The sequence below is a fragment of the Scomber scombrus genome, chromosome 11 (assembly GCF_963691925.1).
Source record: "Scomber scombrus chromosome 11, fScoSco1.1, whole genome shotgun sequence".
NCBI classification, from domain to species: Eukaryota; Metazoa; Chordata; class Actinopteri; order Scombriformes; family Scombridae; genus Scomber; species Scomber scombrus.
The window spans coordinates 7225317-7240186 of record NC_084980.1 but is presented as its reverse complement, the minus strand read 5'-3'; the positions used below and the strand labels follow the sequence as shown (position 1 = coordinate 7240186).

At 39.3% G+C, this 14870-nt stretch overlaps 1 protein-coding gene across 1 annotated transcript in view; it reads left to right on the top strand.

The window, feature by feature from the left end:
- Positions 1–14870, top strand: part of LOC133990744 (capping protein, Arp2/3 and myosin-I linker protein 3-like) — a 98584-nt gene that overhangs the window by 83520 nt on the left and 194 nt on the right. The window contains exons 40-42 of the mRNA XM_062429146.1: positions 6263–6317; positions 10987–11430; positions 12131–12424. Coding sequence (XP_062285130.1) covers positions 6263–6317; positions 10987–11430; positions 12131–12424 — 793 coding nt within the window. The remainder of the gene's footprint in view (positions 1–6262; positions 6318–10986; positions 11431–12130; positions 12425–14870) is intronic.

Genomic DNA, 14870 nt, shown 5'->3' with positions numbered 1-14870 from the left:
TGATTTTAGCAGATGAAATCACTGGCTGACAAATCAACAAGAGACCTGCTAATGAGCAAAGATCAGCACTTAACTGAGAGTATAAGCATGCTCATTAATTATTACTGTCTGGCATATAACCAGCAGATTAGGCCTATAGGTTACTGCTCTGTGTTGCATGCAACTGCAAGCCTGTTGGTCTTGTGACAATGAGAAGCTTTTATCCCCTCCACAGTCACCTGATCTCCCATACTGTAAGGAAAGATCACAGACAGGGGTGTTGCAGTCACCGGATAAGCTATGTATCTTTTCTTTCCATACACCATATGCTCAGCTGAATGTTTCTTCACAGTATGTGTAAACATATACGTGGCTCACTCATGCATTCAAACAATGCTCCACTAACTAAACAGCGTGTGTGTGTGTGTGTGTGTGTGTGTGTGTGTGTGTGTGTGTGTGTGTGTGTGTGTGTGTGTGTGTGTGTGTGTGTGTGTGTGTGTGTGTGTGTGTGTGTGTGTGTGTGTGTGTGTGTGTGTGTGTGTGTAATATATTATCTTAGAGTATTGCAGTCCATTCATTTAGATGTGTATCAGATGGGAGTGTGAGGTGTTCACTCAGATATCTGCACGTTTGCAAGCTCGCTCATTCATCTCTGTCTGTATTTGTAGAGAAGTGTGTGCTCTCTGTGTTGTTTGAATGTGTGTGTGTCGGTCGGTCGGTGTGCGAGTTGCTTGTGCACAACACCAGCAGATGGGTCAGCAGCAAGCCCCTTGACTCGCTGTGTCAACAGTGGCAGGCCGGTAATGAGTTTATATGAGCCACTGTGCTCTACTGTGCACCAACTGAGCAGCACAAAAACAGGTAACAAAGCCTGACCATCTAAGAGTTTTTCTCAATGTGATAGTTTGGAGAGAGAAAAAGGATTTGGGGTTTCGGCAGGCTTCTGTTTTCAGCGAACATAATAACACCACACAAAAAAGAGGATTTAAGTTTAGTCACAGCCCTTGTGCAGCTTTTGAAGTGGGAGACCTCCATGCAAACATACAGTGTACATGCGTTTGCTATATGATGCATGTTGTATGCGTACAATCTCCATCCAACCATACAGGAACTGTTTTATCTGAATGCAAACAAGCAGCATATGAAACTGCCAATTTAAATCGCATATGACCTTTAAAAGACTTCAACCACACACAGTGATGAGTGGACTTTGGTAATGGTAAGCATTGGGCCTGAATCCCAGCCCCTACCTCCATATGCAAAACCTGGCTGACAAAACCAGTGCAACTGAACATTCATGATTCAGATGACTGATCATGAAAACTACCTTTTCTGATAGAGGCATTTTTGGAGGCAATAGTAATATTATGAGCAGCAACACAGCGATTTTCTGCTTTTGTTTGTGCTGCTTTGCTTTAATTCTATGTTTAATGTTCATGAGGGAACTGGAAAGTGGAAACAGAAAAAGGTTTCTATCAAGCTGAATAGTTTGCAGCTGCAAGTAGTAGAAGGCTGAGTGAAATGCAACTTTTCAATATAATAGTCGAGTGGTGTTTGCCATTTGTAAGGACTTGAGTCACATGACTTGGACTTGAGTCATGAATGTGGTGACTTTAAGACTTGCAACTCAACTTTGATTAATGACCTATGACTTTGCTTGTACTCTGTCTGTCTAAAAAAATCATAGCAGTAAAAAAAGGAGCGTTTGTTGCCTGTTCAGCTAATGTTTGTTAAACAGCTCTACCAGATGATGTTTCCAATTATCACATTTACATAAACAAAATAACAGCTGGCATCATGCAAAACATTTTTTCTAAGAAATTAAAAATGATTGTAATACACAAACAAACCAAGGCAAGCCTGATCATTTTTGCTTTTAAATATTTCATTCAGTTGTTTTTTTTAATTGCTTTCCAAATATATTTAAATATTTAAGGATTTCACAGCCATGACTTAAGATTAACTTGAGACTTGCAAAACAAACATTTTGTCCCACTTTTGGAGTAATTAATCTTTTCGATTTATTTTTTAAATCCCTGTTTAATCTGTAATTCTGTGGTAGCCTCTTCAAATTACTTGTTTTATTCAACTGACAATCTGAGATATAATAAAGAAAAGCAGCAAATCTCTTCTTCTGCAAAGATGTCAAATGATCTGCATTTTTACTTGATGAATGACTTAAAGCCTTACAGGTACCTTCCTTTGTATCATGATAGCATCATCTGGTGTGGACAAAAACAAGTAAACTCCTCATGGAAAAACTGCTTCAGACGTGGGTTATAGCTTCAAATGTTAGTTAGGGTTGCAGTAGGGTTTCTATGTCTGAGTTATAGAACTATAAAGGTCTGTAAGCATTTTGATATATTGGCTTTCAACCTAATATATGACACCTCCAAAGGGGCTAAAACTAGATGCATCAGGCAATAATCCATTTATCTATTATCTAGTATTATGTCAAGAGGAATGGTCATCATCAATCATGACGTATTTGACATATTTCCTCTATTTATTTACCTTTTCTTTCTCTCCTTTTCTTTCTTTTTATTTTCCTCCCTCCTGACCATCTGACTGAGGGTGTTCACACTCAATTCAACCAGTCAGATTCTGCCATAGCCTCTTTGAACTAATCATGTCATTGTTGTGAAATGTTAAAACTGTTCCTTTATCTGCTGCTGTAATTTCAGTATCAAATCAATGCCATCCACCCATTCCTATTCATCTCCAGTTTGAGCTGATTCAGCTTTCCATGCATTGTTGCACAGAGCTCATCAGAAGTTCTATTATATCCATTCAGGTCTTCAGCTCTTCCCCTCTTCATCACCACCAATGTCTAGACTTCATTGAGGGGATATTCCATGTAAGGTTCATGGTGTGACTACCCCCTCCCAAAAAAGATGACCTAATGTTGGGGTCTAATCGCAGAAGACTCTTCATATATCTCTTCAATCTTTCCTGTTTGCACAATACAGGATATCAAATAAATGAATTTAGTTTTTCTGGAGCTTTTTATCAAAATCTCCCCTGATTGAAATACAGTGTTGTACATGAATGATTGACAAATGCTGCTAATTGGTTTTTAAGCTAATATGACCCCCCAAAAATCCCAATCACATCAAGGCACATCACTTTAAACTCCATCCATTTTACTTTAAATCAGCTTCAACTGAAGCAATAAACCCATAAACTTTACTGCTTCTATGTTCCTGGCTTGGCTCACTTTTATTCTGCCTTTAGAAACATGACGCACAACAGAGAGGCACACACTTGACGGATTCCTCTGGCTCCATCCTGAACGTTACACGGTTCAGACATCTCCCACCGACGCAGCCGTCACCGTGTTTTTCCTCAGGTTTATAAAAGGCCTCTATTCAGTTTGCCTCCATCTTTACGATCTGAGGAGGTGTATTTGACACTTTCCACGCCGGCCTCGATGGAAGCCGTCATTCATCGCCCTCTCCTTCCTTCTTGATCTTAATGTTCTTTCACTCTATTGCTCCTTCTGCTCCCTCTCTCTCTGTCCTCTTTACCTGTTTGTGTTCTGAAAACTCTCATCATACCTACTGCTAGCAATTAGTGGAGATTAAAGCTGTGTGTGTGCGTGTCTAGTTGTGCTTGTACGTGCGTGGGCGGCTCAGCGTGTTTGTGTGCTCCTCTGTCGTCGGTGTATGTGAGTGAAAAAGAAAGTGATAGTGAGGTCAACGCGGCAGGGGCTGAGGCAGTGTTAGATTTAGTAGGAGTGAGACATTTTTGGAGACAACAAATACCTTAAGGGAGAGATGCCAGCTTAGTCAACCATGACACAGAGGGCAGTTGTACAATGAAGAAGCAGCACATGGCTAAAAGTGTGTTAACAGGTGGACATTTCATCCATATGTATTTTTTGTTGATTCCAATACTACAGGCAATGAGATGCTGCTATAACAGATGTTATAAGACGATGGTGCTGTCTTAACCGTTTTTGGTTTTTTTTATTGTATCTTTTTATGCTTCCAATTCTTACTGATATTTTGTTTTTATTCAAAGCACATTGTGTTGCCCGTGTAAGAAAAACGCTATATAAATAAAGCTGCCTTGCCTTGCCTTGCCCTGCCTTGCCTTTACTGTGACCTCAAGGCCCATGCTTGACCTTAAACATGTTGAATTCCCTAACAACAGATTTCCCTTTTCGGGGAAGGCATTCCCTTAGATTGTGGGACCTTGCTGCGGGGATTTACTCTGCAGCCACAGGACAATTAGTGAGGTTGGCTACTTATGTTCTGAGATGAGGTCTGGGCTTCTATAAATTACTCTTATAAAAGCCAATTTCATTGTAAAGTTGCTGAGATTGAGGAATAAGACACATTAATCCAGCAACTTAGATACACCTACAACAATTTGCAAGAGTAACTATCAAGAACAAGTCTTAAGTGACAAAACAGAGACAAGCCAATAAATCACATCACCATAATCTAAGACAGAGAGAGAAAAAGTTTCAAAATCTTATTCCTAAAAAACAAGAAAGTTTGTTTTATTTCTACATTAAAAAAACACATTTTTGTTGTTGTGGACGAGATATCTCCATGAAATCTGAACGCAATTTTGTCATTTATCCATAGACCTAGGTATTTACATTCTGTAATACTCTCAATAATGGATCTTTGTATAGTTGAAATATGAATGTTTTTGCTATTGTCATTGTTTCCTCTGGTCCTAGAGAAAAACATAAACTTGGTTTTACGAGCGAAGTGTTATATCATTAAATGCTTGGAGAATATCAAAGGAATGTTGCAGCTTTTCCACAGCAAAGCAGAGTCTGCAATACAATACAACATCATCTGCATATAAATGTGCATGGAAGTTATTTAAAAAGATGAGAAGATAGAATTTATTCATTTATTCATTCATTTTACAAATCACTTATTCTGTAGAGGGTCGTGGTGGGGCTGGAGCCGATCCTAGCTGTCATTGGGCGAGGGGTGGGGTACACCATGGACAGGTCGCGAGTCCATCACAGGGCTCACATATAGAGACAGACAACCATTCACACAATTAACATAAGCTGCATATTTTTGGTCTGTGGGAGGAAGCCCAGCCCCCAGGAGTACCCCAGCCCACGCAGGCACGGGGAGAACATACAAACTTAATGTAAATTGTAAAAAGAACTGAGCCTTGTGGAACACCTTTATTTATCATTATACACTTTGAACAAATAGTTCCCAAAATCACAAACTGCTGTGAATCAGATTTACAGGTAATCCAGGAACCATGCATAAGCCCTTGAAATAAAACCAATTACCTAAAATGTCAAAGCCATGAAGAAATTTTAAAAAATCTGAAATGGCAAGGGAAAAGAACCACTGGAGCAAAGTTCTGCTGTGGTAGACAAGGTACACCACATATATCCAGTAATAAGGTCAATTCAGTAGGCTACAACGATGATAGATGCAGACAATATAAATGCAGGGAAAGTGAAAGAGAATGCCAGCATTATTCTTGTTGTTTGCACGCCTGATAAATGCAAGAAGAGTGCTGTAACATGCTATCAAATGCTCAAATCAAATCCAAATGAGTGGCTAAAATTATGCTACTCTAAATTATACCTTTGTTCACCTATATGTATATTTATTACTAATCATGCCCAATGATGATTCATTTTGTACTATCACTCCAAAACCTATCCTATCACTACAGTGATCTAGGATTCTGCTCCTCATTTACCAACTTGACAATGGAACTTTCTCACTTTTAAGATGTAGAAAATGTGTAGTTTTCAAGTCTACCTTTCACATAAGTCCAAAATGTCATTTTTAGCAGTTTGATTAAGAGAACACCTTGGTCTAATTAGTGTCGGTCAGTTTCTTGTTATGCTGAAACAAGACTGGGGCCCCAAACTGTTCCCACTATGTTGCATGTGATTGTCTAAAAAGTGTACGCTGTAGCATTTGGGTTTCCTTCATATTCCATATAGTGTACATAGATTCCAGTGAATTTTCTCATTATTTCTGTCATACAGTAAAGTCAGTGGATCAGTGGATGGACATCTTTGCTCATTATCTTGACACTTTGTAGGTAGAGGGGAAAGAGTTCAGACTCCTACATTTTGTGTGTGTGTGTGTGTGTGTGTGTGTGTGTGTGTGTGTGTGTGTGTGTGTGTGTGTGTGTGTGTGTGTGTGTGTGTGTGTGTGTGTGTGTGTGTGTGTGTTTGTGTGCGCAAAGGACAGCATGGGAAGTCAAGAGGAGGAGGGCATATAGGCAGGAACGCAGGTGTGTGCCCTCTTTCTCTCTCCCTCTCTTCTTTATACAGCACATCAGCTGATGGTGAACGGAGGGCTTTTCCCTGGAGGTGTTCACTGCGCACAGTAAGTGAGACTTTTACCATCCTCTCTATTTATGTCCCTGTGGCTCTGCCCGCATTCCAGACCTCTGCATTTTCTTTTCAGCTCTACTTCCGTCCACACCTGTGTCAAATAGCTGCTGCACAAATTTCTTCATTTAGGTTAAACCCACTTGAAGTTTGACCTTATTGTGCCGCCCTATTCTTTGTTTTTTTGGTGATATTTGTACTGACTGGATGATTATGTAAGACATGTTTGAGTTATACTTTAGACTTTAGACTATACTGTTCTGGCATATACTTTTAAGTGATAAAATGTGACTGTGCGTCTTCTTATATCATTTCCAGCACATGGGAACAGTGCTGGGTCCAAATGTTGCCAGTAAATCCTACAAGGGAGCTCTAATTTAGTGTATGGGTACATCTCTATTGCAGAACTGAAGATTTGTGGATGTGCACATGCTTGCCCGTGGCAGTTAGAATGTTACTGAATGCAACAAAATGACCCATTTAGCATCTAAAAAAGGACAATAAAAGAAAAAAAGGTATTCGTGAAAGCATTTTATGGTTTAAACTAATGGATATGATGCTGCTATTGTCTGCATTGATTTTTAGTTGTTGTTGTTGAAAGGGTAATATGTTAAATTAAATTATGTGCCTCCAAGTAGTAGATAGATGACAAATTAAAGAAACAAGAGCAAGGGTCTATAGCAGTGCTAGTGGCTCGTGAGGCTGTACCTTGGATCAATTAAAGACCCCCTACAGACATGTTTTAAGACATATCAAAAATAAGTGAAAAAGTATGTTCCAGGATAGCAGCCTATTCATTATTATGAAAGTTTCCCACTGGGCGTATATGCTGAAAAAGTCTCAGTTGGCATTCATGTTTTTGGCCCCATCATCCACAATATGGAGTCTAGTCTTTGGAGGTAGCTGATTTTGCATTGGCTCCCGGCAAACATGAAATGCATAATATAATTTAATGAGGTGGCTCCTCTAGACTTTCCAACTTGTATTGACCAGAGGGGATCAAGTTCAGTTGTTCTGGGTCGTTTTTGAGACTCAGAAGTTTTATGAATGATTGTGTATGTGGGAAAAGGCTTTTTGAGGCAATGTGTGATGTGATACTGTGATAACAAGTGTGACCACTTCAAAAAAAATCACCTCACAGCCCAACGCCGTTCCTGGAGGCTTGAGTTGCTTTGAGATGAATGCTAACATCAGCGAGCTAAGATGATGAAGCTAAGCAGGTATCAGCAGATTCACCATTTAAGCTTGCGTGTTATCATGCAGCATCAGCTAATTAGCACTATACACAAAGTACAGAGAGAGGCTGATTGCTAATGTCAGACACTTGGCAAGTTTAAAATATACATCTGATGATGGTGCTACATGAAAAGTTCATCATCAATATGATTAGAATGCATTGTGATGGGGGCATTATGTTTGATCATGTGCACCACATTTCCTGACATTCCATCCAATAGTTGAGGAGATATTTCCCTAAAACCACCACAAATGTGAACTTCAGAGTAGCGCTTGAAGAAAAGTTAGCCAACTGACATTGTAATTGTCTTGCTGAGGTGTTGAGCCACTGACCTGCCACAACAGCTTCCATCAAATACATTCTCCAAGTCTCTGGGGATCTACAGCTCTATGAACACAATTCTTGCAAAAGGGATTTCCCCATTGGTGTTTTGATGATAGTAGTGGTAAGTGTCACAAAAATCTTCTAAATGTGCTCAAATGAGTTGAGATTTGGTGACTGCAAGGCTGGAAAAATATGACTCCACACTATTTTTTACATCCATCAAACTATTCAATGACCTTTAGTTTTCTTATCTACTTTTCTTTACATGTTTTATTTTTCAATTTGACCCCCATCTGTACTCCTTGATTAAATTTTGTTGTAAATTAAATCTGTTTTTCCTTCTGCTTTGTGATTTTCTCTGAGAAACACAGCCTGGATTGATTGATTTTCATGCTACAGATGTATGTAAATCCATAAAGTGGTTAAGGAGTAGTTGTGGTTGGACTGAAAATAGCCCGGAGCCAGTCACAAACTCTAAATTAGTAAATCAGTTCAGTTGAAGGTCAATGTGTCTAAAATTAAACACAATTAGTTTAGCCTTGTGTTGTTCATTTCATGTCTCTGTACTCCTCATCACTTCTGTGTTCTTGGCTGTCTCTCCTCATCTGTCATGTTATCTTTCCCTTTCAGCCCTTTTCACTACTCCTGCTCTTCACTGTTTATTCACTTGCAGCTGTACTGATAGAACCAGAGTGACAAGAGAAATATAAATACTATGAAGCTCTGTCGCCAGCATAATGTGCGAAAGTACATTTTAGTAAGGCTAGAAGCAGGTTGCTGATTTGTTATTTCCCCTCAAATAAATGATTTCCACTCTAATCACTGTCATTTAAGTCAGCATAGTAAGTAGTTTGTGACCTTTAGTTCAAAATACCAACTAAGCTTTTGTTCTGTGCACAATATCACCCATCCCCAAGATGATACTTAGACAAGGATGTTGAGCTTGAGTGAGATGCTGCATAAAAGGGACAGATGGATTAAGAAATGAACAAACATTTGTTGGTCCATCTGTCCCTCAGACACACACAGACACATACACAAACAAACACACAATATCGTGCACACTGTTGATCAGATTTTGACAAAAGTGGGAGTAATGCATGCATAAAAAGTAATGATGCATCCTACCATAACAATGGCATTTTCAAATTCTATTAATAATGTCTCAATTAATGATTAAAGAGCATACCTATGGAGAAAAGAGACAATGCTGCACTTTTTTATTTTTTATAAAAATGTGGTTGAAACCTTTAAGTTACCCTAATTGATTTCATAGGATAAGAAGATTGAAATCAATCTCATGCCTTTGTGCTACTAGTTGGAGTCAGGCCATGGTTATATACCTTTAAAGTTAGCTAATTAAAATGTTGCATCTCATGTTTTTAACTCCACAAACAGATATAATAATTGTTAAGCTTCCAACTTGATTCATTCCTATCCAATGCTAAGCTAACTTAAAATGTGTTTTAGCCAGTGTACATGAGCTGAAATTTCCCTACAGGTGAACTTATAATTGAGAATAAATCTATAAATTAATGATAAATAAATATTAACTTGGATTTAAGTGAAGCAACATAAAAAAAGAAAATTCATTTGGAAATCAACTTAACACAACCACTACAGCTAGCTAAACCTAGCTAACAGTCTAAGAGCTTTGTCTCTATTTTCTTAATATTTAATACCAATTTACAGGAAATTCTACGTTTTTTAAATAATTTACAGATATACAGATCACTGAAATAATTAGCCAAACTTGTGTTTTTACATTTATTTTAATATCCATCGTCAACAAACAAAACCATTCATGTTGGTCAGAATCAGGCTAGGTAGGCTCTTCATACTGAGATAGGGTAAAGTGTTTTTTTCCCCGTCTCACTCATGGGGGGAAAAAGCAAGTAAGTGTTAAACCATTCCTAATGATTTGTAGGTGTTCTGACCTCATTATGTCACACTACTGACCAACTACGTTCTTAGCTTATTAAGTAATTCATGAGTTTAATAAAAGTAAATTAAAAATTGGATAGTGGATGTTAGACTGAGACATTTTAAATGCATCTCCAGGTAGACACATCCCAGGGTGTTCTAAAGAGTTCTTAATTTAATCCATCTTCAAAGTGTTTGGGATTGTTTTTTGGGGGAATATTCCAATGGGATGCAGTTGAGGATAGCTGTATTGATCCATCAAGACATCAGTAAAACTAATGAAACTCAGTGGTATATCTATGTTTATGCATTTGGGGTTTGGGGGAAATCAAGACAACGGCTTTATTGCAGGTTGGACTCTGTTCAGATGTTGACGTAAAATCAATTACTCAACAAAATTACAAATGCCACTGCGTAGGTTGCAGAGTCATCTCTTGTAAATAAGTGGCTTGTTTACTTAAAAGGATAAGTGGCTTGTTCACCTCTAGGGTTTCACTCTTGTTAACTGAATTATCTTTACCAAAACTGTACAAAATACTGTAGTAGTGCAGGTAGATTATGTGTGTTGTTTATCCCTCCTGACAAGCTCCCTTCCTCTGTCTGTGTGACACATCTGCCTGTGCCTTGCCATGTGCCTGCTGAGGTGAGTTGTCTTGTTTGTGTCGTGATGCAGTCGCACTTGCTTATGTCACTTAGTGTTTGTTGCTTAAGTCTCCTGAGACAGAAGAAGGGAGACTAGACCATCTTGTCTGAATCATCAGGCTTGTCAGTCACAGGAGGGGCTTGGTGAGCTCTGAATTTCAGGTGATCTGGGAGACTAGAGGCGGCAGTTATTATAAACATGAATAATGCATGGCAGATGGTTGATTATTAAAATGAGTTTTAAAAATTATCGTCGCCCTGTGTGTCTCACTAGATTACTGATTTTGTCTACCTTGCTTTCGCAGTTGTTGGTAATTTTCTTCACGTCTAAAAATCCTCTTCTCTATGCCTTTGCTCTCTCATCATCTCTCCTCTGTTCCTGCCTTATGTCATTTGTAATTTCTCAGATAGCGTCTTGCATTTTCTCCTCACGACCCCTCAGTGCATTCAATCCTTTACTGGCCTTTTTCTACTCATCTACAATCCTATTTTGTAGAAATACTCCATTTCTCCATCTCTAAATCTGTTGCTCTTCCAGGGAAACACCTTGTACTGTACTGAGTCTCACGGTCACCATGCCTGCCATAGTCAACCTCCTTTTCAACGTTGTCTCCACCAACACCACCATCTCCTTTGCTGTGGTGCTGCCCATGGTCAGTCTAGTCTCTCTTGTGGTGGGTGTTGGGGGTCACCTCCTGCTGTGGCTGGTGCTGATGAGGAACCCCCGAAGCCGCTCCAAGCCAAGCTCCGTCCTGCTCCTCAACCTCAGCCTGGCTGACCTGGGCGCCCTGCTCACCTTGCCCTGTGTCCTCCTAAGTGCCAGTTTCCAGAACTGGCAGCTCGGAGGTGGGACCTGCGTCTTTCTGGGGTTCATGACTTCCATAACAGTGGGAGTGGAAATCTTCAGTCTGGCAGCTTTGTCAGTGCTGAGGTATCGTATCGTTGCACCACGGATGAGACTACTTGCTAGTCTGACGCAAGTGTAAGTATCACTTGGCAGGTTTGAGAAGATTTTATAGGATAATACTGGTGATATAATATTTTGTATCCCATTAACCTCCTGCAACCCTGCCTCTTCATATTGGGACATTACATTTTTGGTTTGCTGGACCGTATACCTCATTCTGCTTAACTTGGACCTGTTGTTAATAATATTTGTAGATTGATATGTTATACAAATTTGACTAATTTCGGCAATAATAACAAGCTCATACTGCTAATCAGGAAGTACTCAATTGAGGACATTGGGGCTTTATTATCATTCATGCAAAGGGAAGGTGTTAATGTAATGAAACAAATAGCTTTATACATTGTTGAATTAACTGTGCTATACAGTAAAATAAACCCAACTTTAAAACTTATCAAGTATCAGGAAAGATTAAAAAATGTGTATCAAACAAAAGCTCAGGTCTCAGGAGGTTAAAACACAAAACAAAGCTAACAATGCATAGATCCTAGTATCCATCTCAGTAAAAGTTGTTCAAATCTAAGTACATAACTACCAAGCTTTTAGGAAACGACTTTGAAAAATGAAATGCTCTGACCTTTCTTAAAGATTGACACCCGTAGACTCAGGTGTATGCTGTCTTATAATTTGCAGATGATCTATTTCTACTGGCACATATAACCCACCTATGCAGAAAATAAACCTGCTGTATGTTCCCTCTATCCCTCTCCCACAGGTTATGCACTGTAGTAGCCATTTGGATTATCTCAGTAACCATGGCGTTACCAAAGGTCACCTACATCAACTTTGATGGCGGTTGTACATGGTCCGTAGGCCGACACGAGTGGCTGTCTTTCCTGGTTCCTGCCTTCCTGGTTTATTATGTGGGCCCTCTCCTTTGTATTGCCATCAATTGCGGCCTCATCATCTCCCATCTCCATGGCTGCAGGGGTACTCTGGCTGCTGACCGGCGCAACAAAAAAGCTACTGCCCTGCTGATTGCCTCAACACTGGTTTTTGCTATCAGCTGGTTGCCATATTACGCACTTGAGTTTGTTAACGTTATGTCACCTCATGTTAGCTCTGCAGCCTCTCCCATTAGCACATTTGGACAAAGGCTTTCTTTAACTTCTCCATCACATATGTCAGTCACTACACCTGAGCCAATCGTGGAAACAAAGACAAGGGTGTCCCTGCTATGGGAGGTAACATCCTTGATGGCCATTTTACTGGTATGTCTAGCACCATGCTGGAACCCGCCACTATATTTCCTGCTGTCACGTCCAGCAGTACGTCAGCTCCAAGCTCTGTTGCCTTCCTTCTTTCATAAGTATTTGGGCAAAAAACCAATACAGAGCTGGCGTATTGCTCCTGCTCCTCCCCTATGCCTACCACACCCTGAGCCTCCTGCACACTCACTTACTCACCAAACTCTGACACACAGACTGACTCAGTAAAAGCTAGTACACACACAGCTGTGTTCACTCACATACAGTACCCCCCATGACTACTATTCGTATTTGCCATCACAAGAAACATGCAAATACATGAGTCACTGCCTGCTTTGTATATACATTCTATTGTGTTTGCTTAGATGCTTATATGGTCATGCCAACATCCACTTCACAACATTACAGTACATGTATAAAAAGGCTCAAGGGAACAGTGTGTGGGGCCTCTCATATAGATAACAGTGTATCATAAACAGAATGCATTACATGCCATAAAAACACAAGATTTATATTCCTCATTGCAATGCAAGAGTCACTAAGCAACTTACTGTCCCAGTTGGGGGAAGCTTAAAGAGGACAGCTGCAATTCGGAGGTGATTTAAGGGAAAGAATTACAGCAAAATAAAGCAGGTCCTCTGTATATCAATGTGCACATTATAATTTACAAAACCAGGTCACTGAACTTCTTCAGAGCCCCCACATGGGACCTAAAGCTGCAATCTTAATAGCCTTTTTCAGGCACAAAAGGATGTCTGCTGAGCCCATACTGACTGACATGACCCATCAAAGCACACATAAAACAGATTCCCCGTGGAACTTTTAAACAACTGTCCCCGAGCCACAATAAAAGCACGCCTGATAAGTATAACATATGGCACATGCATGATGTGTGAAGTATTAAAAGGGCATTGCCTGTTTCCAGAAGCCTCCTTATAACATGATTATTTTGCATCTAGTAGATTACAAGAAATCTAGCTTTGTAACCCTTTTGCTAAGCTGTCTGACAGAGCAAAAACACAGGGGACACAGAGCACCATGCCTGCCTCTATGTAAAGCTCCCTGTAAAGTGCTTGGTTGCAACATTATCTAAATTCAATGTCATCTCAATAATGTTGTGAAAAGAGGCCTCCTTGACTTATGACAAGCATTAATAGAAGCTGACCTGTTTTGTTCTGAGCTTGAATGTGGAGATGTGCTTATTAAATAAGGGATTGGCAGAAAGATGACTACATAGGAAAATTACGTCTTAACAAGTAGAGCCCATCTGCAACCAGAGTGGTTTAATATCACAATGTAAAGGTCATGTCATGTACTTGCATTGGTCGGGGGCTTTGTTTGACAAATTGGCTGCAGACAAGTAATTGGATTTTTTGTTGTCGGGGCTATTCATACTGAGAGATGTAAAGCAGTGATTTAAATTTATTGGGAAGTTTGCCACGAATATTGTATAATGAGTTTGTTTTTCAGCTAAAATGGATATGGCTTAAAATTCTAGTCTGAAACACAAACAGATATTTTGCTTGTCTGAGCTATCTAAATACATAAAGACAAACAATGGAGGGAAAAAGACCTCACTTTGAATTCTCCCGACTGTTTGTTTGTAGAAATATAAACTATAATCATACTGCTACAATTATACATTATCTTTTTTTCAAAAGCTGATAGAAAGTTTTTAGACATATTTTCTGGGAATGCATGTAAATTAAGCTTCAGGCCTCTGGGTGGGTGTTTCACATTGATAATGGTTGACATTTGACCTTGCAGGGAGACACTCAACTTCTGCGGTGTGGTACCAAAGTAAGGCTGGAGATATACTTGCTTTTTAACCACACATTCACATAGACAACTGGTTGCATTGTGAACGGATTTCTTCACATACTTGCTTGTGCACTTTGCGTGTTACTGGAGGATACTACTAGAGGGCACACCAGAGAACTAAGGATATAAATAGAACTTCTGGATTTGCATGATGTAACTGATGGAATTGAAGTTACTATTTCACAAAGTACATAAACATACCACCAAATAACCAACTTCACTAATCGTAGCAAATCTCCGTTATCTTGTAAAATTCTAATGAAGGCGCTGCTTTCCCTTCAGAAAAATTAATAAAACATAATTTCTAATGTTGGGAATTATAATTTGGACCACATAAATTCACAAGTTAAAACAAACAACAAATATATTTATGCTATTTTAGCAAGAATTCAATTTCAGTTTGACTGTAAAGTAGAAATATGTAAC